Genomic DNA, 19869 nt, shown 5'->3' with positions numbered 1-19869 from the left:
GTAATAGCGAGGTCGGACCAAACAAAAGAAAAGAAAACCATATCACGCCAGGACCAGCCAGGAAGAACGAAACGTAAAAGACAGCAGATGGAATACTCCAAACGAAGGCAAGAATCACAATGCAGGCCTCCAATCCCCTACAAGACAACGCAATTCGTTCTTTACATCTGCCGCAAGCCCTCGGCCAGACGGCGCTTGCCAAACTCCCATGCATTCATCAGGCCCTGCTCGGAGAGGTCGATGTTCTTCATATTGGGCGCATCGGCGGCGGGGGCATGGCTGACCCGAGAGGCGATCATGACCGGGTCCGTTTCGAGGATGATCCCGTCGTCGATGATCTCGTCGATGGTGAGGGAGACAAGGTCGTAGTTCTCGACGATGGTTCGCTTGTCGGTGGCGCCCCTGTTGAACATGCTTGTTAGCTCAAAATTCCAAACTCCCACAGACCTAAGATATCAGACATACTTGAACAAGATTCCCATAGCATCCCGCATCGATAGGACCACGTTGTACAGCAAGACCTCGTTCTCCTCAGCGCTTCCCACCACGTATAGCATGACATCGCTCTCCATCTTGAACACCACGATGCGGTTGTCGTACAGAATCACATCGCTGGTCGACTTATTGGTCTTATCGAGCAGACCCTTCTCGAATGACCGCTGCTCCTTGACGGTAGGGTAGGGGTTGGCGCCGGGGTAATTGGTTGAGTTGGGTGCAGTGCCGGCGGGGGGATGCGGTGCCGAGTAGTATTTGGCGAAGATGCGAGATCCGTCGTCGGCTGACATGATGAGGACCGCATTCACGGAGAAGAGGGACAGAGGGCCAGGCATGATGAAGTTGTTTTTTCAGTTTGTTGGAGCAATTGGCGGAAGAAACCCGATTGTTGATGCGCGCAGGAGACAGTCTGGCCGCTGGCGGAGTCGCACTAATGTTGTTCCGCTGCCTACAGAATGCGCACCAAAGTTATCTTAAGAACCGATTCTCAGCAAAGATTATTCTCCGATCATTCAAAGATTCTATCTTGATGAATGATTTGTTTCTATCGTAATTGATTCATGGAATAAAGCTAGCATGGTGGAAAGGGATGGGTATAAGGTTATCTACATGTTAACTGGGAAGTCATGGCTGTCGACCAACACACTGGTTTGAAGGGGAGATTCAGAGAAGAGAAGGGGGAAAAAAAATTTCAAGAAAAGATACGTAACCATGAGAGTGTAAATAAAATAAACAAAGAAATTCACATAGTGCAATGGACCAAGTCAATAACCTCGCTCAATTCCGAGCCATACATTCCATGACATGACCGCGTTATGTGCATCACAAAAGGGGTATGATTAAAAGGTAAATTCGAAATTACATCAAATCATCCAACCTGGGCGCCAGACACAGCTAGGACTGTGGCGGCGGCGGTTGCTGTTGCTCATCCGAGGTAGGGCGGTTGAACCACCCCGGGATCCAGCTCGCGCGGTTCGCTTTCTTCCGCGCAGCCTCTTCCTCTTCGAGCTTAGCAGCATCACTCACCAGGCGCAGAGGACGTAGCTTGCTCTGTGTCATCACGGCTCCTGTGTAGTTGTTCATGCCGCTGCTCGATCGAGGTGGGCTGGAGGTTGCTCCTATAGAGGCAGTGTCACCGGGCACATCACTCGTAACACTGGGCGAGCTGCTCCGTCCAGTACGGTCGGGTTGACTGGACATAGAAGGTGCGCGACTCGTGCCAGAAAAGTAGCTAGCTGCCCCCGAGAACATACTCTGGCGGGATCCGGGGCCCATGGCGGTTGGGCTGATGGGTCCGCCGCTGTTGCGCCCGCGGTACATTTGAGTGACAACAGAAGCGGCTGCTGGATCCACCTGTTCAGAGCGTGCACGGCGATGAGTGGCTCTCACTGACTGGGCCCGATTGAACGGAATGCTGGGTGCAGTCTCCGGGTTCTCGTTGGCAGAGGGCTGGGGAACTGCGGGCGGTGGCATCATGCTGGCCGGGCGGGATCTGGGGATAGAGCGAGTTTGTGGGCCTGCGACCACCGACTTGGCCCGTTGCAGGAGTGATTGAGTTGGCGCATCATCCTTCTCTGGAGGAGTGGGAGGTAGGTCTTTCTCACTACCGCCCTTGGACCCAGTCCTGCCTTCATCATCATTGCGATCCAAAACATGTTCGAACCCGTCATGCTGGAGAACACGGCTAATGATGCGCTCGATGTAGAGAGTCAAGGCCTTGTTTTGATCTTTGAGAGCCTTGAGCTCTCCTCCCTCAGGCTTGCGATTCGCATCGGTCTCGGGTCCTTCATCTACAGACTCGAGCTCGTCCGCCAGAGAACCGAGCCCACTTCTAGAGTCTTTCTCAGGGTGAGCATGCTGCATGAAGTCACCTTTAGTGAAGTCACCAGTGAGGGTCTTCTCGCTGAGAAGAAGTTGGTAGCTTTCGTTGTCTTCCATGAGGCGAGCATTCGCAACACGGGCGTCCAATAGCTCCTTCTCCAAATCGCGCTGTCGACCGCCACCTTTGTTCTCCATTTCGACAAGCTTAATTTGCGACTCGGCCAATTCGAGGCGCAAAGACTCGATGAGCTTATCTTTCTGAAGGAGGAGGTTGGAGTTGTTGCGAGAAGGGCTGCGCTCGATTTGCGATGACGGAGCGAATTGGCCCTCGACGTCCGGCGATGCTCGGTTACGGAAACTGGCTGTGAATGGTGTTAGCTTTGATATTTTGGAGGAATCCAAAGAGAAAGAACATACAAGATCGGGAAATTTGGCGCTCACCCTCAGCGTTGACGGGCATGCTCTTCTGCGCCACGGACTCCTTCAACCGTTGGATAGTCGCCTGCAACTCCTCCTCCCGGCTGGTCTGCTGCTCTTTCTCTTGCAGCATCGCATTTCGCTCCGACTCGTGATTCTGCTCAAGATCCCGGAGCTGGCGAGATTGGTCTCGGACTTCGCCACTCAGTATTTCGATTCGAGTGTCTCGCTCATGTGCTTGGTCTTCCAACTTGCTCTGTTCGCTAACGGCTTCGTCTAGGCGCATTTGGAGGACACCAAGTTGTTTCTGATATTGTTCTGAGGCGGTCTCGGCTTTCTGCAGCTGCTCCCGCAGCTCCTCGATTAGAGCAGCATTCTGCGCCTTCGCTTCCTCTTCGGAGGGGTCGTTATTGATTCGAGGTACGTTCGACATGCTGAGATTGGACCGGCCGCGAGTTCTTGCAGCGGCGCGCGCGGAGACTGGTGTGGAACCTCTTAGGGAGGGGGAGCGATTGAGACCGTTTGTCGCGGTGCTGGGCGAGCGTGCATGCCCTCGTGTGGTGGACCCGTTGGTCGAAGGCGGATCTGCGGCCGATGATTTGCTGGAACTGACGGGCGTTCCAGGTTTGCGAGGCGTTGCTGACATCTTGCAGGGTCCCTAGGCCCGTGGGACACTCGGCAAGGTATAAGGAGAAATTGGTTCTTGCAGTCTCTAGAAATAGACTGCGACAAAGAGGAGTAGTCGGGGTTGAAACGTGGTGGTAATGAGGAAGCGGTCAAAAAGCGAGTGGACCGCCCCCGGTGGAGAGCCCGTGTATGGTTTTGGGGACCAAAAATGTAATGAGGGCTGTCAGAGATCGAGTGCATGCCACATGGTTGGAACCCGAAGAATCATCGAAGACGGGACATCGTCTGCCGAGTGCAGCGTGGAATGGAAGAGAGGAATGGAAAAAGGTTGCTGATTGCAATCCGGAGTCGAAACCCTTATTTGGGTGAGGAATGCGGGATCTCCCTTGCTGGTATTTTTAGATACCGCAGTAACGGCTATTGGAGGCTGGGTTACGAGGTAAGGAACCACAAGAAAGGGCCATATATAGGACAAAGTAAGAAGAAAGAAGGGAAAGGCCCGCTGAGACTCGTATCTCCTTTTAGATCGAGGACAACAGCGCGTGTTTCATTCAACGGGGCGAAATAAAGGGTGACTGGTGCCTGAGGCCGCAAAGCCGGAGTTTCAGGAGCGAGGTCATGTGATACTGAATGACATAAGCACGGAAAGACCCACGGAACGGAAGAACACGATTTTCCGCCCGCACAATCACGGTTTCGCTTCATCTCGACCTCTGCATCCAATCTTTATCCAAGCAGGCCGGAGCGCATCCTATATCTATCCACTCCTCAAAACCTATCCGAAGTCAAGAACTTCCAAGCGCAGAGATGGCCCCCACCAAGAAGTCCAAGAAGGGTTCCGACAACGTGAGTGCTGCCCCGAAACCATTGAACAAAAATTTGTCCCGAGCGGTCAACTAACATGGTCGTCCAGATCAACTCCAGGCTCGCCCTGGTGATGAAGTCCGGTAAGGTCACCCTGGGTGCTAAGTCTACCATGAAGACTCTGCGCTCCGGCAAGGCCAAGCTGGTTATCATCGCTGCCAACACTCCCCCTCTCCGCAAGTCTGAGCTCGAGTACTACGCCATGCTCGCCAAGACCCCCGTCCACCACTTCTCGGGCAACAACGTGAGTCATCTTGGATATGGAATTATACAAGGGGGGACAATGGCTAACGAAGATTACAGATCGAGCTTGGTACCGCCTGCGGTAAGCTCTTCCGCTGCGCCACCATGGCCATCCTCGATGCCGGTGACTCGGACATCCTCAACGACACCCAGTAAATGGGTTCCGTGAAGGGGAGATGGTGATGCAGATGTCAGGTTGGAGGAATGTACAGTGATCTCTTTATGAAGGAGTCACGGTGCATATGAAATAGTGACGAACTACGAACTCCGCAAAAAAAGCCAGCGTCTACACTACCAAACCGCTTTCCTATGATATCAGTAATGAGTAATACGGTAGAATTTGTAATCTCGTATTCTCAGAGTCATAAATCCCAAGTCTCCGAGTATTGTAATTGTATCGACAACCCCGATTGGGCCAAAGTGGGGCTCGGCAGACACGCTGATTCGGGGACATATTAGGGTTAGGGCTACATACCACTTTGCTGCTTGGAAATCAAAGTATCCCGTGACTCGCCGCCCTTTTCTTTTCTTTCCTTCGACCTTTCGCCAACGACCGACATCCAACACCCAGTTCGCAGGAAGTGCCGTCCGCCCATTTCTAGCACTCACCATGGCCCGCCGTCCCGCCCGCTGCTACCGCTACTGCAAGAACAAGGTGCGTCGCCGACATTCGTCTCGTGGGATTTTTGTGTGCGGGAGCTCGGTTGTGGGGGAACGCATGAGGCACCACGGATCACAACCATCTACGATGCACTCGTAGATGGCCTGGTCGCTGAATGCGCATTTTTCCCGCTCGGATTCTTGCAACAGTTGTGCCTTTTTTGGTGGAAAATTTGAAATTCAAGGAAACATCCCAGACTGACACTTTTGCGCCTCACAGCCCTACCCCAAGTCCCGGTTCAACCGTGGTGTCCCCGACGCCAAGATCCGCATCTTCGACCTCGGTCGCAAGAAGGCCAACGTTGACGACTTCCCCACCTGTGTCCACCTCGTCTCCAACGAGTATGAGCAGCTGTCCTCCGAGGCCCTCGAGGCTGCCCGTATTTGTGCCAACAAGTACGTCAGCCCTGATATTCTGTCGCTCCCGACTCGCCCGTTCAGTATCTAACCCTTTCCCAATAGGTACCTCGTGAAGATCGCCGGTAAGGAAGGTTTCCACCTGCGCGTCCGTGTGCACCCCTTCCACGTCGTCCGTATCAACAAGATGTTGTCGTGCGCTGGTGCCGATCGTCTTCAGACCGGTATGCGTGGTGCCTTCGGTAAGCCCCAGGGTCTCGTTGCCCGTGTGAACATCGGCCAGGTTCTCCTGTCCGTCCGCACTCGTGACGTCCACCGCGCTACCGCCATCGAGGCTCTCCGCCGCTCCATGTACAAGTTCCCCGGCCGCCAAAAGATCATTGTCTCCAAGAACTGGGGTTTCACCCCCGTACGCCGCGAGGAGTACGTCCAGATGCGCCAGGAGGGCAAGCTCAAGCAGGACGGTGCCTACGTCCAGTTCCTGCGTGGCCACGGTCTCATCGCCGAGAACATGAAGCGCTTCCCCGACGCCTACGAGAACGCTTCTCAGGCTTAGACGGTTGTTGTGTGATTCAGAATACGAATGCAAGAACGAAAAAACTATTTCGATGTTCTCTTAACTGTCTTCCATAAAGCTTGATATCTCGCGTACAAATCGCAGTGGAGTTCTTCCATGGGTCTAACCTGTTTCCATGATCGTAGTGGTCTGAGTAGCAAATGTAGAGTGATGTCGATATGAGGTAGATGCAGTAGCGTATGTGGTAGTACAAGCTCGGACCCGCTGCATCTGCCATCAGCATCCACTTTACTTGATACAACGATGCTACTTTGGGAGAAAAGCTGTCGGTGAACCAGACCATCGACGCGCTTAGTCCTAATCCTCAGCAAGCCTGCGGAGAGAAGGATCGGTCAATCCATTTTAGTACCGAGTTTCGAGTTTCGGAGCACATGTGTCTTTCTTGAAATTTGCTTTACGCATAGCGAAATGAATTACATCTTCGTTATAAAAAAAGGCATTTGGCATCGTAGCTTCATCCTATCTCACAGAAACTGAACATGGTCCCCTCACTCATAATGCCCACAAACTTTCTGGTGCAATTTCGCCGCGGCTGTACAAGAACAGGTTAGCAACGACTACCTTACCAAGTCCCGCGAACTGTTGCCCTATGGAACTGGATCAGAAATAAAACTTACTATCGATGTCTTCCTTGATACAAGATTTCTGTAGACACTTCCCAACAGCATCCTTGAAAGCGATGCTGTGACAAGTGCACCGGGTGTCCACGTACGAGGCGCAACCCGCCACTCCAGCGCCTATAGACAGGCACATGATCTATTGAAAGCAAGTTTGATTATTATGACTTGCTCAAAACAACCGTGATTGCATATTGCATACCAGACACTCGCTAATGTCCTCGTCAGGGAAATCAGCAACTGCAAAGGACAGCAGGGCTGCCAGGGGGGCAAGGGTGGAAAGCTTCATATTGATAGACAGTAAAAGGTAGCTATGGTTTGCACAGGGTGAGGTGCTCTCAAAGGGATATTATATAATGGAGATCCTGTCCGAGCCTACATTCCTTGACGCGCCAACCAGGTGATCCGCGCCATGGAATCTCAGGAATGCAGCCCTAGGCAATCGGTTCGGATAGCGGGAAATAGCACCTGGGAGGGCAAGAAAACAGGTCTAATGGCTATGGATATTACTTCCAGCGTCTGCGCTCTCCTATTTTAGAAATCGGAGATATTTTGTGAACCGGATCTGCGGATTGGACCTTCTAGAACACCTCAGCTTGATACCTGGGTAGCCTTTGATTCATTACGATTTTCTGAAAAGACCCCTGTAACCTGTGTACTATCTGCAGTAAGTCTGCACATACCGATTAAATCCGAAATCAGATACAGGTTAGAAATGGTTCAAGCATTCTGTGGCCCGTTTGAAGACTTAGCAACATGTTCTACAAGCGCGTAACTATGCCGCGACCAATCCAGACAAGGTCTTGTTTAACTAGTGGTAGTACAATCACGTATGCTGGCTTGATAATACTATGGTTCCTTTTTTGAATCGGTTCAGGTCATTTAGCATGAAAATGTGATATATGCGAATAACTCTTTTGCTCAGCTGCTCGGTAGACCACTCAATCATCATCCAAACTCGCTAAGAAGCTCGCCGAAGGAGCAAAGAATGTGACACCAGTCAATGGCTTGGAAAAGTCAAGAATGCGATCATGCAAGCCAGGCGGGTCTCCAACAAACATCCGCTCCAGCATCTTCTCAATAACCCACAGGCGGCGCGTGTATCCGATAAAGTAGGTGCCAAACTCGCCCGAGCCGGGAGATCCGAAAGGCATATTATCGCGCAGGATATCATGCTCGTTTCCTTGGTCATCCTCAATCGTGTTAAGCGTCTTATGCGAGCGCTGCCCAGACTCAGCATCGTCGAGTTCGACGTTATCCAGTTTCGTCCGGCCAATGATCTTCTCCTGCTGCTCCGTAGAAAGAGATCTCCATCCCGGCAGATCATGCGTGTATTTCTGAACAACTACGTAGCTACCGCCCTGGGCAGAAGTATCCTCTTCCGCGACAAGCACGGAAGAAGGAACTGCGGGACCGACGGGGTTGGCCGTGCCATCGACGAAACCAAGAAGATCGCGCACGTCGAAGTAGCGGAACCCGACTGTTTCATCGACGAGGGAGACTGCATCACCAAGCTGATCCATCAACTGGCGCTCGAATTCGAAGCAGATATCCCGGCGTTCGGCGCGGATGTGGAAGAGTAGATCTCCCGCGGTAGAAACGGCCGTGTGCTTGTCGCCTTTCACCTCGCGGAAGGGATGGAGCTCTGATGGGCGTGGGAGACCTGTTAAATCGTCCCATATCTCGCTGCCGATGCCTACCGTGCAGGCGAATTGGGAGCTGAGATCTCGGATTGAGACATTTTTGGCTAAGCTATCGAGACCTGCGAGGGTTGAGCGGACTGTTTTAATCGAATCGGGCTTTTTGGTGACCGTCACGACGAGGAATGTTGCACATTTAGTTAGAGGTGCATCGACGCGTTGAGCCTCGATCGGTACACGCTGACTGCTCATGTTGGCTCTAGGCAATTGGAGATGTCTCTGGCAAGGGATGCGGGATAATAATGGCCGACCCCGCTCCTGAGTTGAGTATGATTGCCGGGCACTTCTGTTGAATGTGGACAGTGATATTTGGCTGCTAGCAGTAATTCGAACGGTAGGATAGATCCGAGCTCGAATTGAGGTACCGAGGGTGGCCACGGGCGGTCCAACTCTGCTCATGGTTATGCCACGTCGAGGAGAGTGACTCTGGAGCTTAAGAGAGAAGCACAAGAGGAACAATGCTCACTTTAAGAAGACCATGATTGGTCAACATTCCTGACATGCGGTGAAAGCTTATCTGCGAATGAAGAGAGTCGATGATGCACTCGCAGATGAGGTCAGACCCGCATGCGGGATCTGCGGCCCCGCAGATTCGGTCTTTGGTCCTTCCCTTTTCAGTAATACTATTTGTTTGTCTAGTTCCGAGGTAAATAGACCGTTCAGATACACCTTACCAAGGTGGCAGGCGCTTGAACTTATGACCGTAACCAGTGCTTTCCTTCAAAATTTGCATGACTCTCGAAGGGTTAGGCCTATTTACAGCGCCAATCTGCCGTTGCACATAACCACCATCCACACTCAACGCGGTTCCGGTCACAAATGAACTTCGACCTCCACACAGATACAACACACCGTCGGCAATCTCTTCCGGCCTCCCCATCCTCTCCATAGGCACCGCAGTATCCACACGCTCCATCATCGCCTTCAAGATCTCCGGCGACTTGGTGGTGAGCGGCGTCTCCGTATATCCCGGGCAGATCGCATTAATGCGTAGCCCATTCTTCGCATAGTCCTCCGATGCAGTGCGCGTCAGACCGATAACCGCATGCTTGGTAGTTGTGTACGCCGTCGACAAGAGGATTCCAACCAAGCCCTGAATAGAAGAGAAGTTGACGATCGACCCTCGCTGAGGTGGCCTGCCATCGATAACGGAGCGAATAGGCTTTTGCTTCAACATAATCTTGGGCAGAGAAGGCGAGGACAGGAATCCCATACAACTGATAAGAAATCGACTCTGGTATTGCGCGCCAGTTTCATCTGTGAGAAGCCAAGTTCGGGTACTGTCCTGCCAGCGGGCAGACTTGATACGTGTTTGGAACTGGATATTTTTGGCCAGATCGTGCTTTTCGAAGATGTATTCGATATACCGGAGGATGTCCGATTGCGTCGCAAACGAATCCTTCCAATGCCATTCGTTCACTAACTCCTTGTCAAAGGAGAAGGCATAGGACAGGGACTCGGAGTCGACTCGAGCACCGGGATAACGGTTCCAGTACCAGGTGCCACCGACGCTTTCAGCGGCTTCGATGACTCGGATGCGCCAGGTTGGGGAGCGCTGGCGCAGGTGGTATAGACTGCATATGCCGGATAGACCGGCGCCAATGATGATGGCATCGTAGTTCTCGACTTGAATTGAGCCCATGGCGATTTGTTCAAGGGTAAACGATATGTTGGATCGGACCTGGATGTCTAGTCCAGGTCTTTATAGACCACGACCATAGATCGAACTTGCCACGCATCGTGCGCATGATAATTGGAAGTAGCAAATAGACAAGAAAGGATCGGCGAAACTTGCTTCATGTTTCGTGTATTTTTTTGTTATCTCGGTCCTTCCCCGCGCTGCTTCACGTGACGGCTAGGCTTTCCCAAAAGATCGAACGCATTTGAGATAGGAAGGACTTGTCCGAACATGGCATTTCCTTTGCAATGAGAATATAGGTTCATTTTGCCTGGGTATTTTGGGGGTTAGGATAGGCGGGATAGGAAGGTAAGTCAACAAGGACGACGTCCCTGCCTTCTGAATCTTCAAGTATACTCTTCTTTAATTTAGTATACCTTCTAGTTGACCCAAAATCATGGGAACAAAATGGACTCATTTAACTCCAATATAGAGAAGAGCCTCTGTAGTCACACGGCACAATATTTACTCAAGCGGAGATCGAACCTACCAGCCACGCCTTCACCTACAAGCCGGTACTGGTGGAAACTTTTATTCAGATTTTAGCCGTGCATCAATATCTCGATGGGACGGGAACGAAGCAACAGTACTTCATCTACCATTTGTTTCATAAAGTAAACATCATATACACTCAATTAGAATGGGAACAAGAATGGGTCGACCCCGGATTGACCATCGGTGAGATATTCCTGTGTCCACGGGGCGATTCCACCGTCCAACAAATCCATGACTGCCAGATCTGCCGGGTCCCACGAGCCACCAAAGCCCGAAGCTGCAATCGGCATCAGACCACTCATTGCAATGAAAGAATCTTCTCTGGCATTGTTTGGAGCAAGATAGCCATGATTCATTTCAGGAAGCTCATTTGGAGCCTGGAAAGACGTGCTGAGATGTTGCTGGTCTTGGTGATGGTTTTGTGGAGTGGCCGCAACCGCCAGGGCTCTAGCACGTTCTGTCGCGGGAGAAGTCGGATTATTTGTTGAGGGAGAATTAGACGCGGATATTTGGTCCTTTTCATGAAGTGCGGTGCGGGCCATGCGGTAAATCGCAAGCGGGTTGAGCACATTTTCGGGGGATTCTTGAACCGGGGATCCTGGGGCAGAGGCCATTTCTCCACTGTCGTGAGACGCCCTCACGTTAACTGCTGTGCCATAGGGTATCTGAGGTTGAATACCTGCGGCTGCCATAACCTTAATGACGGAGAGGTAACAATGTTCGGCTGTAGCAACCAGTGATCTCATCTGAAGGAGGGCTTCAAGGTTTCTTTGCACCAAAGCAACTGTCGCGTCTACTTCATTCTGACTTAGGCTATTTTTTGATTGCCGATTCAACTTCAAAAAGTAGAGCATGACCTTCGTGCTATCATGGGCGATGATGCATAGCCAGGTATCTGCCAGAACCTTTATTCCATGTCTCAATGCCTCTGAAATGATGCTTGATACCTCGCTAGCATTTTCAAAGCATGCTCTGCGACAATTATCAAGAAACTCTTGCTGATCTGGCGGGAAGTCGATGTTTCTCTGGATGCGAAACAAGACTGGCATTCCGATACGGTAAAGGTCGACTAGTGTCTGGTGATACGTGCACCAGAGCAGTGTCAAAGCACCAAGCTGAGATGATTCTTTGCGAGCATAAATCGAACCGGGGTTCCATAGTAAACTTTGGGGAAGAGAATGTTTCCAATGATCAAATTCCATAGCCAACTGAAGAAATTCGGAATCTGGCTGCCAGGGCGGTTTTGAATTGTCGAGCTGCTTGACGTAACTACTTCAGTGTTAGTCAAGTGCTCAAAATGTTGAAAATGTGGAAAAGGCACGAACCGAAGGACTTTCTTCCTGCTACTCACAAGACGGATGAAGTAGGCTTCTATTCCCATGTTTTGAGCAGGAAATGGCGGGATATCGTCTCTTGACACGAACCCCAAAACCTTTCCTTCATCCAAGGTCTCTGTAATGCAGGGAATACCCAAGGAGAAGTTGTGGCCGTAGCAGGGAAGCTGAATCTTGAGATCCTTATCTTCCAGCAGTGTAAGCTGATTGACACCACTACCAACCCAGCTGTCCATTACATAACAACTCCACATTGACCTTCGTCTGGCTTCGTTGTCGAGTGGGGATGATTCTGCTTTGGTACAAAGTACATCGGCAGAGTTCTCCAGGTTCAATTGCAATGCTTGGGACATTCTTGCGGTCATGCCGCTCAACATGAACGCACTAGCATAACTTCCAATTCGAAGGTCATGATCATAGAGCAGAATTGCGGTCTTAGGACAGTGTTAATTTCGGATGTCATCCAGTACTTTGGGTCAAAGACATGTCGTACCATCAACTTTTCCATAGACAGATCATCCAGGTCCACAAATATGCGCGCTTTCGCCGTTTTGGCCCACTGATTCCCAGCCGACAGAATGGCATCGCAAGATAACTGGGAGGTATAGTTGAGAGCAAGAAACCTGTGCAGTCATCAATATAGTCCTTCAATAGCAAGCCATACCAACGTACTTTGCTCCAAATGCACAAATAACGTGAAGAAGTGATTCACTGTTGCGACATGTCTCCGCGTCTTCGTCCAGTCGCTGCATGAAAGACGGTTTATGCACGAAGCCAAAACATCGTAGAGGGTGTATATGGGCAAAATATTCCTCAATCAGTGTCCAAAGTCTTTCTCCTCTCGGTAGCTCTGGAGCATAAAGCCATGATACCGAGCTAGCGGCGCTTCCAAAGTGTGGAGACAATACCGATTGAGGGTATTGTTCCGAATATCTTCCGACTGAGATGCCGAGCCCAGCATCAGTCGAAGTACTAGTGCGCCGCGGAGGCTTTCTTCTATCCGATCTCGGTTCCGGAGTGTAAGCACATTTTACACCTCTTCTAGAGCAGCGTGAACAAGTCGGCCCTCCCGAGCATCTTGCCTTTGCAGCACGGCACGGCTGACAGGATTTGGATACTCGCTGGCGTAGAGTACCTGCCTGAGTGAATTCCGTGTCTCGGTCACTCGATCTATGAGCCTTCGGCCGAGTAGCTGATTCCTGTCCTGGAGGGCCTGGACAATCTAGTTTGAGACGCTGGCAATGCAAACACATCGGCCATGTTTCATCGCACTTCACTTTCCTCGCTCGGCACAGAGTACAGCCTAGATTTCGCAAGTCAGTTTGATAATGCAGAAAGCACGAGCCATGCATGTCAATCTAACCTGATCGAGATCTCCGCGGCCCAGATGCAGTCCCCTGTATAGCAGCAGGCTGACTGCCGTCTCCACTCAACGACATGATGCCGGGTGTCGGAAGAGTGTCAAGGTGGAAGAGCGCGGCTCTCGCGTGGCGGCACTCGGCAATTGCGGTGATCCGTAGCAAAACCCGCCTTTTCTCGCCGCCACGTGCTCACTAGACTTCTCAGCTCCTCTTTAAGGCATTCGAATCACTCAAGTTAGTGCAGTGCTGTGGGCCGTGCTCCAGATGGCACCATTATGCCCCTCGTTGACGAATGGCAATCTCAGATATGACTGCACGGCTCTCGGTAATTATCGGGTGTCGCCTATACGAACTCCACGATAGGTTGTAATTTAACCAGGTCGGGCGAGTGGAGTTACATAAAAATCCGGGGCCCCAGACCTTCAAGCTCAAAATGAGGCAGCTTGCAGCTGGTTTTTTGTGTCCAAGTCCAGATCCTCGTCGCCATGGGGAAGCTTCCTGGCCTCAGCAATGTATACCTGATCAGCGGTTTAACGACCGTCGGTGGCTTGATTCAAGGCTTCGATGTGTCGAGCATGTCCGCAATCATTGGCACGGATCAGTACAAAACATATTTCAACAAGCCTGATCCAGTTCTCCAAGGTGGTATTACTGCGAGTATGGCGGGAGGTTCCCTTCTCGGGTCGCTTTTCTCATCTTGGACCAGTGATCGGTTTGGTCGTCGCGATTCGCTTTTCATAGCATGCATCATTTGGCTAGTCGGGTCGACATTGATGTGTGCCGTGCAGGATGTCGCGATGCTGATTGTTTCGCGAATTGTGAATGGATTCGCTGTCGGGATGTTGACCAGTCAAGGGTATGGAAATCACGCCAAGCCTTATGTGCTTTGCTAACTATATTCTGTCTATCAGGCCAATTTTGATCGCGGAAATCAGCTTGCCTCACCAACGCGGTCGCCTCCTTTCTCTACAGCAATGGATGATTACCTGGGGTGTATGTGAACTCATTCCTGCCGAACCCATATATGTGACTGACGCCTAGGAAGATCCTGATCATGTACTTCATCAGCTACGGTGCTTCGTTTATGGGCAACAACGGTGTCTTCCGTCTTCCCTGGGGAATCCAGATGATTCCTGCGATTATTCTCATGACGTGTTTACCGATGATGCCCCGTTCGCCCCGCTGGCTCGCTTCGAAGGACAGATGGGAAGAGGCCACTGAAGTTCTTTCGCGGCTTCACGCCAAAGGAAACACTCGATCCCATTGTGGTCGCTCAAACACAGGAGATTCGCGGCAAGATTGAGTAAGTGGGGAAATAATCAACTGTCTGTGAACTATACACCCGAGCATGTATTGACAAATTGGTGTGAAGGCAAGAACGGCAGTACCACAGCGTGTCGTGGCTCGAGCTTTTCAACTCTCGCAATATTATCCGTGTCCACTGTGCTATCTTCACACACATTTGGTCTCAGATGAGCGGAACCAATGCCATGATGTATTACATTGTCTACATTTTCGAGGTATGTGTTTGAAGTTTCGAAATCCTGACATAGACTAATTCTTTTCAGATGGCTGGCTTGAGTGGTAACAATACGCTCATCTCTGCTTCCATTCAGTACATCATCAACGTGGTTATGACTCTCCCTGCACTGATCTTCATCGACCGCCTTCCTCGGCGCAAGCTCTTTATTTTCGGGGCACTTGGGATGGGTGTTTTCCAATTTACCCAAGCAGGTCTCATGGCTACCTACGGACATGCCGTTCCAGGTGGCCTTAATGGCTCTCCCACCGTGACATGGAAGGTGACCAACCCGAAGGCCTCCAGGGCACTTATTGCATGCTCGTATCTGTTTATCGCAACCTACGCACCGACATGGGGACCGCTTGGCTGGTAAGTATCTCCAAATTTGGCCAGTATTCATCTAATGGTAATTGACTGTTATCACTAAAGGGCTTATCCGCCCGAGATTATTCCGTTGTACATCCGGAGTAAAGCGGTGTCTCTTGCAACTTTCTTCAATTGGGCGTGCAACTTCGCCCTGACGTTCTTCACCCCCCCTGGATTCCAGAACATTCAGTGGAAAGTAAGATCACTCTTTCTATTCTTCATTACAAAGATTTTAACCCTCGGCAGATTTACTGTGTCTTCGGAACCCTCTGTATAGTTGCCGCGATTCACGTCTTCTTCCTTTTCCAGGAAACCGTTGGTAAGACTTTGGAGGAAGTTGACGAAATATTCGAGACCCAAAGCGTTTGGGCCTTCAAAGTCAGACAGGAGCCCAGTCGGTTGGCTGCCGATATCGAGCAGGCGAAGGAGGACATCGGCGTGGGCAAGGTCGGCGTGAGCCACGTTGAAGCAAAGTAATCTCCCACTATGAAAATTTGTCTGTGATGGGAAGATATCTATCCCACTTAGCCAAGTCACTAAGGCGAAGATAATTTGTGCTCAGTCTTGATCACGGACCCAGAGCAACATAAGTAAGGCCTCGCTTAGAGTTGTATTTTGAAGGAAGCAAAGTCTGAAATTTATCCATTGTGTATATCAATCATTTTGTAAAATTGAATCTTTCTCGATCTAGGACAAATACAGTTTGTACCAAAATATCATATCCAAAATTTGTACTCGGAATAATCGTGCCAATTTCGCAAAAGTGGTACTCTTCATAGTCTTGCCAGCGTCGACCTCGGTCTTGTTGCCCATGACCTCCCTTCAACCTGTTATTGAGTTCTCTTCGTTTGTCTTTTCTCCCTTCAGTTGCTGGCGAAAAGCCACGGTATAATCATCTGGGTCCCACGCTAGAACCCTGGTATTCATCTCGTTCAGCTTCCGAGCTACCAACCGTTCCATCTCATCCCTTTCATTCTCATCCAACAGATTGAGTCTCTCTTTCCACGCTTCCTCGGGATTTTCGATGGGCCCAAAAAAGCGTGGGTCAATCTTTTGCCAGTATATTGCATCAAAGGCAAAGCTGTGCAACGTTGCATACATGATCCAGAAATCCCCGCTCTCCCAGCTCTCATGCATAAGACCGGAGAGTCGCTGGTCTTGTCCCAACCGACCTTGATGAATTGCTGTGTCTTCACAATCCTTCATCACCTTGAGGAATGTCTTCAGACGATTATCGAACACACTTGTCCAGTCTTCAAGGCCCTTTGACCAGAGCTCAGGCTTCTCAATAAGCAACCACCAAGGTGGCGCATAGGAAAATTCAGCGGGAACTGCGTATGTGAATTCCCAATCTACCACGCCGGCAATCTGCATATTCTCATTGAGGAGCACATTGGCCGGCCGTAAATCATCACACCAAATTTTGAAAGGCCCTTGCTCGAAACATGGGTTTGTGAGTCTCTTGCCCTTGGCGAGCTTACGAAAAAGCTGCCGCGCCACAAATTTTCGCCGACAGTCATCTGCGGACTGCACTGAATCGTTTCTTTGGTGGATCAAATGCTCAATGTTGAGATCCGCGAGGGCTTCGATATACGAAGAAGATGTGTTGAATGTAGTATATAGATCGGGAAGTTTTGACCGCGGCAAGCCTCCCAGGCGCACAAGTTCATTCATGTTCATTGACAAAGGTCGGCGTGCTACTTTCCAAGTCAAGTCATCGATCTGGCTGAGAGATCCTATGCGAGGCAAAGAGGGTGTAGAGAGCTGAAGCAGAATATCCGCCAGCTGCCTATACAACAATTCAAGTCTGCGTTCATCGATGTTCGGATCCAAAATTCCACGTTCCTCTGTCAGACATCCCGGTGTGTTGAGAGCATTGTACATTTTGGTTTCATGTTCGACATAATCCATTATAATAAATGGGCTGAGTTCGAGGGGGCTCTCTTTCTTTGTACCCGATTGCAGAACAAAAGGGATAGGTATCGATGTCTGGTCCGTGAGAAACCGCATTACGGCAACCTCATTCACGACTTTCTCCTCGGGGAAAAGAACTGCGCCAGGCTGTGACAGCCGGATCACGGTGGAACCATTTCGGTACTTCAACCGCAAGGAGATGTTATAAGAGCCCTTCCTGAGTATGGCAAACTCGGTAGCAATGCCTCTGTTGTGATTGAGCATGAAATCTGCGATCGGTCTCAAAATGTCAAGTTCAAGGAATTGAACGAGCCACATGTCTGATGTCTCCTCGGCTTGTTCCCAAGCCATGTCGTCAGGGCACATTTGAGATTGCATTCTTGCCTCGTATTCTTGGTGAATGATGCACAAAAAGTTTGAGAGAGAGAATTCCAATATTCTTTCTGTCCAGGCTTCAGTTATTTAAGAGAGGAGGGGCCAGAATAAACCGGGGGTGTGTGGGCCCCTTTGGAGGTGTCAGAACTGAGATTGTGTGACTAGTATGGTACTGAAAAGTGCCTTTGGCATTTTTAGTCCAGCGGTCAGATCTTCGACAGGAAGACACCATCACATAACTTACCTTTCTATAAGACTAGCGATTAGAAATACTAGCCTCTTTTATAAGGCTTAGCACTATATTATGCTATAATCTATATAGCTACGTTAGACCCGTATTAACTTTATTTACGCAAGGTTTATTACTCTAGTATCTATACGTTAAATACTATATATATTATGGGCTTTCCTTCTATCAAATAATGTTCATACTACACCTGACGACTTTTGTAAAAACCTTGATTCCCTTTTGCTTCACGAGTGTGTCCTGGCGAGCACTAAGGATTCCCAGATCATCCCCGCATGGACTAGCTGGCATCCGGCTATAGAAATGAAGAAACCCACCTTTCCCCACCAGCAACCTTGGAATGTTGTATGTCCTACCCACTATTCCACTTCTTGACAAATGCTAATATTATCAAATCCATTGACAATATTTCGCAAACAACCATTTTGACTCCGCAATCCATTCTAGAAAAGCGACACCCGAAGCGAGATCCGCATATTTGCCCCGCTCACACTAACCGAGATCCGTGACAGCTCGCAGATAAGAAGTATAGGGAGGGTATTTGCAAGCGGGGAATTTTGTTCGAAGGTATTTGGGATCACCATCACCTCGAAGCAAATCTTACCATGGCGAAGAAAAACATTCTGTTGATGGTCGCCGATGATCTCGGCAAGCAACTGGGCTGTTATGGAAATACCAAGATTCAAACACCCAATCTGGACCAGCTCGCTTCTGAAGGCACCAAGTTTGACCAGGCCTTCACAAGTACCGCATCCTGCAGTGCCAGTCGCTCGGTCATCTATACGGGTCTTCATACCCACCAAAACGGACAGTACGGTCTGCACAATGGTCACCATCATTTCACCACCTATGACCATGTCGAGACGGTACCGGCGCTGTTCTCGAAGCAGGGCTACTACACTGGGTTGATTGGAAAGGTGCACGTTGGCCCTTCTCAAATATATCCATGGGACATGCGCGCCGAGAGCGACAGCCGTGATGTTGCCTCCGTTGCAGACCAGGCCTCCGCTTTCTTTGATAGCTCCAAAACCAAGGACCAGCCCTTCTTCTTAACCATCGGATTCATCGATCCCCACCGAGACCTTACTCGCTCTGGATTTGGAAATGCCGAGAAATACGACCCGCGCGTGCAGAACATCGAATACAAGCCAGAGGACGTCCAGGTCGAGCCCTTCGTCAACGACCTCCCGGGCGTGCGGTTCGAATTCTCCGAATACTACCAGTCTATTTCTCGACTCGACCAGGGCGTTGGAATGGTCCTGGATGGACTGAAGAAGAGCGGACTGAGCGACGACACCCTGGTGATCTTCATGAGTGACAACGGACCTCCCTTCATCAACTCCAAGACCACCCTCTACGACGCCGGCGTCTGCCTCCCACTACTCATTAAATGTCCAGGCACCGACTCCGGCGTGGTGAACCCCAACATGGTCTCCTACATCGACATCTTACCCACCCTCCTCGATTGGGCCAAGCACCCTAGCCCCAACCATCCCGCGCGCATCGGCCGCTCTCTACTCCCAATCCTCTCCGAATCATCGCAGTTAGACGCATGGAGCCGCGTGTTCGGCTCACACACGTTCCACGAAATCACCAACTACTGGCCAACCCGCTTCATGCGCAACCGCCGCTTCAAGTACCACCGCAACATCGCCTGGAGGCTCGACTTCCCCTTCGCGGCTGACATCTACGGCTCCCTAACCTGGGAGGATATCCGGAACTCCGACGCTAGTCCCAAGATGATCGGCTCCCGCCCTCTGAAGGACTACTTCTTCCGCCCTGCCGAGGAGTTGTATGATATCCAGGCGGATCCTAATGAGGTCAAGAACCTGGCCAAGGATCCTGAGTACCAGCAGGTTCTGGATGAGATGAGAGCTGCTACTGAAGTGTGGCAGCGTCGGACTGAGGATCCGTGGCTGTACCGTGATGGTGTTTCTATGCTCTTGGTGAGACATCATCTTTCGGCTGGATTGGAGGTTCCCGATCGTTTCGATTTTGATGAGAATGTTCCCGAGAGTAAGGACCAGCCGAAGTTTGATAGTAAGCTTGCTTGGGGTGCAGCGGTTGGGAACTAATTTCCTTGGGTAGCTATTTTGGGTGTATATCTAGGTGCCTTGGATGGAGTTGGTGTATACTGTACTAGGTTTCGAAAGCGAAGACTTAGCTAAAGAGTATATCTTCAACGGCTCCATCTTCAGA

General features: G+C 50.5%; 11 protein-coding genes across 11 annotated transcripts; 4 read left to right on the top strand and 7 right to left on the bottom strand.

The window, feature by feature from the left end:
- Positions 1–161: 161 nt before the first annotated feature.
- Positions 162–830, bottom strand: N7498_004066 (coatomer subunit zeta; the record flags this gene model as incomplete). Its single annotated transcript, XM_058451128.1, has 2 exons — positions 162–402; positions 466–830. 2 exons carry the CDS (start codon positions 828–830, stop codon positions 162–164), a joined length of 606 nt encoding a protein of 201 aa, XP_058310590.1.
- A 559-nt stretch (positions 831–1389) lies between these two features.
- On the bottom strand, positions 1390–3379 carry N7498_004065 (uncharacterized protein; the record flags this gene model as incomplete). Its single annotated transcript, XM_058451127.1, has 2 exons — positions 1390–2678; positions 2734–3379. The coding sequence occupies 2 exons, from the start codon at positions 3377–3379 to the stop codon at positions 1390–1392; spliced, it is 1935 nt and encodes a 644-aa protein (XP_058310589.1).
- Positions 3380–4167: 788 nt separating this feature from the next.
- Positions 4168–4623, top strand: N7498_004064 (60S ribosomal protein eL30; the record flags this gene model as incomplete). The annotated part of the gene is made up of 3 exons (XM_058451126.1): positions 4168–4206; positions 4274–4468; positions 4528–4623. The coding sequence occupies 3 exons, from the start codon at positions 4168–4170 to the stop codon at positions 4621–4623; spliced, it is 330 nt and encodes a 109-aa protein (XP_058310588.1).
- Positions 4624–5077: 454 nt separating this feature from the next.
- N7498_004063 (60S ribosomal protein uL16) lies at positions 5078–6040 on the top strand (the record flags this gene model as incomplete). The annotated part of the gene is made up of 3 exons (XM_058451125.1): positions 5078–5122; positions 5348–5523; positions 5590–6040. The coding sequence occupies 3 exons, from the start codon at positions 5078–5080 to the stop codon at positions 6038–6040; spliced, it is 672 nt and encodes a 223-aa protein (XP_058310587.1).
- A 509-nt stretch (positions 6041–6549) lies between these two features.
- On the bottom strand, positions 6550–6967 carry N7498_004062 (uncharacterized protein; the record flags this gene model as incomplete). Its single annotated transcript, XM_058451124.1, has 3 exons — positions 6550–6593; positions 6679–6817; positions 6881–6967. The coding sequence occupies 3 exons, from the start codon at positions 6965–6967 to the stop codon at positions 6550–6552; spliced, it is 270 nt and encodes an 89-aa protein (XP_058310586.1).
- A 652-nt stretch (positions 6968–7619) lies between these two features.
- Positions 7620–8570, bottom strand: N7498_004061 (Dyp-type peroxidase; the record flags this gene model as incomplete). The annotated part of the gene is made up of 1 exon (XM_058451123.1): positions 7620–8570. One exon carries the CDS (start codon positions 8568–8570, stop codon positions 7620–7622), a length of 951 nt encoding a protein of 316 aa, XP_058310585.1.
- Positions 8571–9048: 478 nt separating this feature from the next.
- Positions 9049–10020, bottom strand: N7498_004060 (uncharacterized protein; the record flags this gene model as incomplete). The annotated part of the gene is made up of 1 exon (XM_058451122.1): positions 9049–10020. One exon carries the CDS (start codon positions 10018–10020, stop codon positions 9049–9051), a length of 972 nt encoding a protein of 323 aa, XP_058310584.1.
- Positions 10021–10691: 671 nt separating this feature from the next.
- N7498_004059 (fungal specific transcription factor domain-containing protein) lies at positions 10692–12637 on the bottom strand (the record flags this gene model as incomplete). Its single annotated transcript, XM_058451121.1, has 4 exons — positions 10692–11820; positions 11877–12319; positions 12379–12508; positions 12558–12637. The coding sequence occupies 4 exons, from the start codon at positions 12635–12637 to the stop codon at positions 10692–10694; spliced, it is 1782 nt and encodes a 593-aa protein (XP_058310583.1).
- A 1094-nt stretch (positions 12638–13731) lies between these two features.
- N7498_004058 (sugar porter family MFS transporter) lies at positions 13732–15611 on the top strand (the record flags this gene model as incomplete). The annotated part of the gene is made up of 8 exons (XM_058451120.1): positions 13732–14102; positions 14158–14239; positions 14292–14400; positions 14450–14549; positions 14619–14766; positions 14815–15137; positions 15198–15330; positions 15381–15611. The coding sequence occupies 8 exons, from the start codon at positions 13732–13734 to the stop codon at positions 15609–15611; spliced, it is 1497 nt and encodes a 498-aa protein (XP_058310582.1).
- Positions 15612–15956: 345 nt separating this feature from the next.
- Positions 15957–17426, bottom strand: N7498_004057 (uncharacterized protein; the record flags this gene model as incomplete). Its single annotated transcript, XM_058451119.1, has 1 exon — positions 15957–17426. One exon carries the CDS (start codon positions 17424–17426, stop codon positions 15957–15959), a length of 1470 nt encoding a protein of 489 aa, XP_058310581.1.
- Positions 17427–18275: 849 nt separating this feature from the next.
- N7498_004056 (sulfatase family protein) lies at positions 18276–19745 on the top strand (the record flags this gene model as incomplete). The annotated part of the gene is made up of 1 exon (XM_058451118.1): positions 18276–19745. One exon carries the CDS (start codon positions 18276–18278, stop codon positions 19743–19745), a length of 1470 nt encoding a protein of 489 aa, XP_058310580.1.
- Positions 19746–19869: the final 124 nt, after the last annotated feature.

This window comes from Penicillium cinerascens (assembly GCF_028974065.1).
Source record: "Penicillium cinerascens strain IBT 15544 chromosome Unknown contig_24_segment0_segment0, whole genome shotgun sequence".
NCBI classification, from domain to species: domain Eukaryota; kingdom Fungi; phylum Ascomycota; class Eurotiomycetes; order Eurotiales; family Aspergillaceae; genus Penicillium; species Penicillium cinerascens.
The sequence above is the reverse complement of the archived record's forward strand: the minus strand, read 5'-3'. Positions and strand labels throughout refer to the sequence as shown.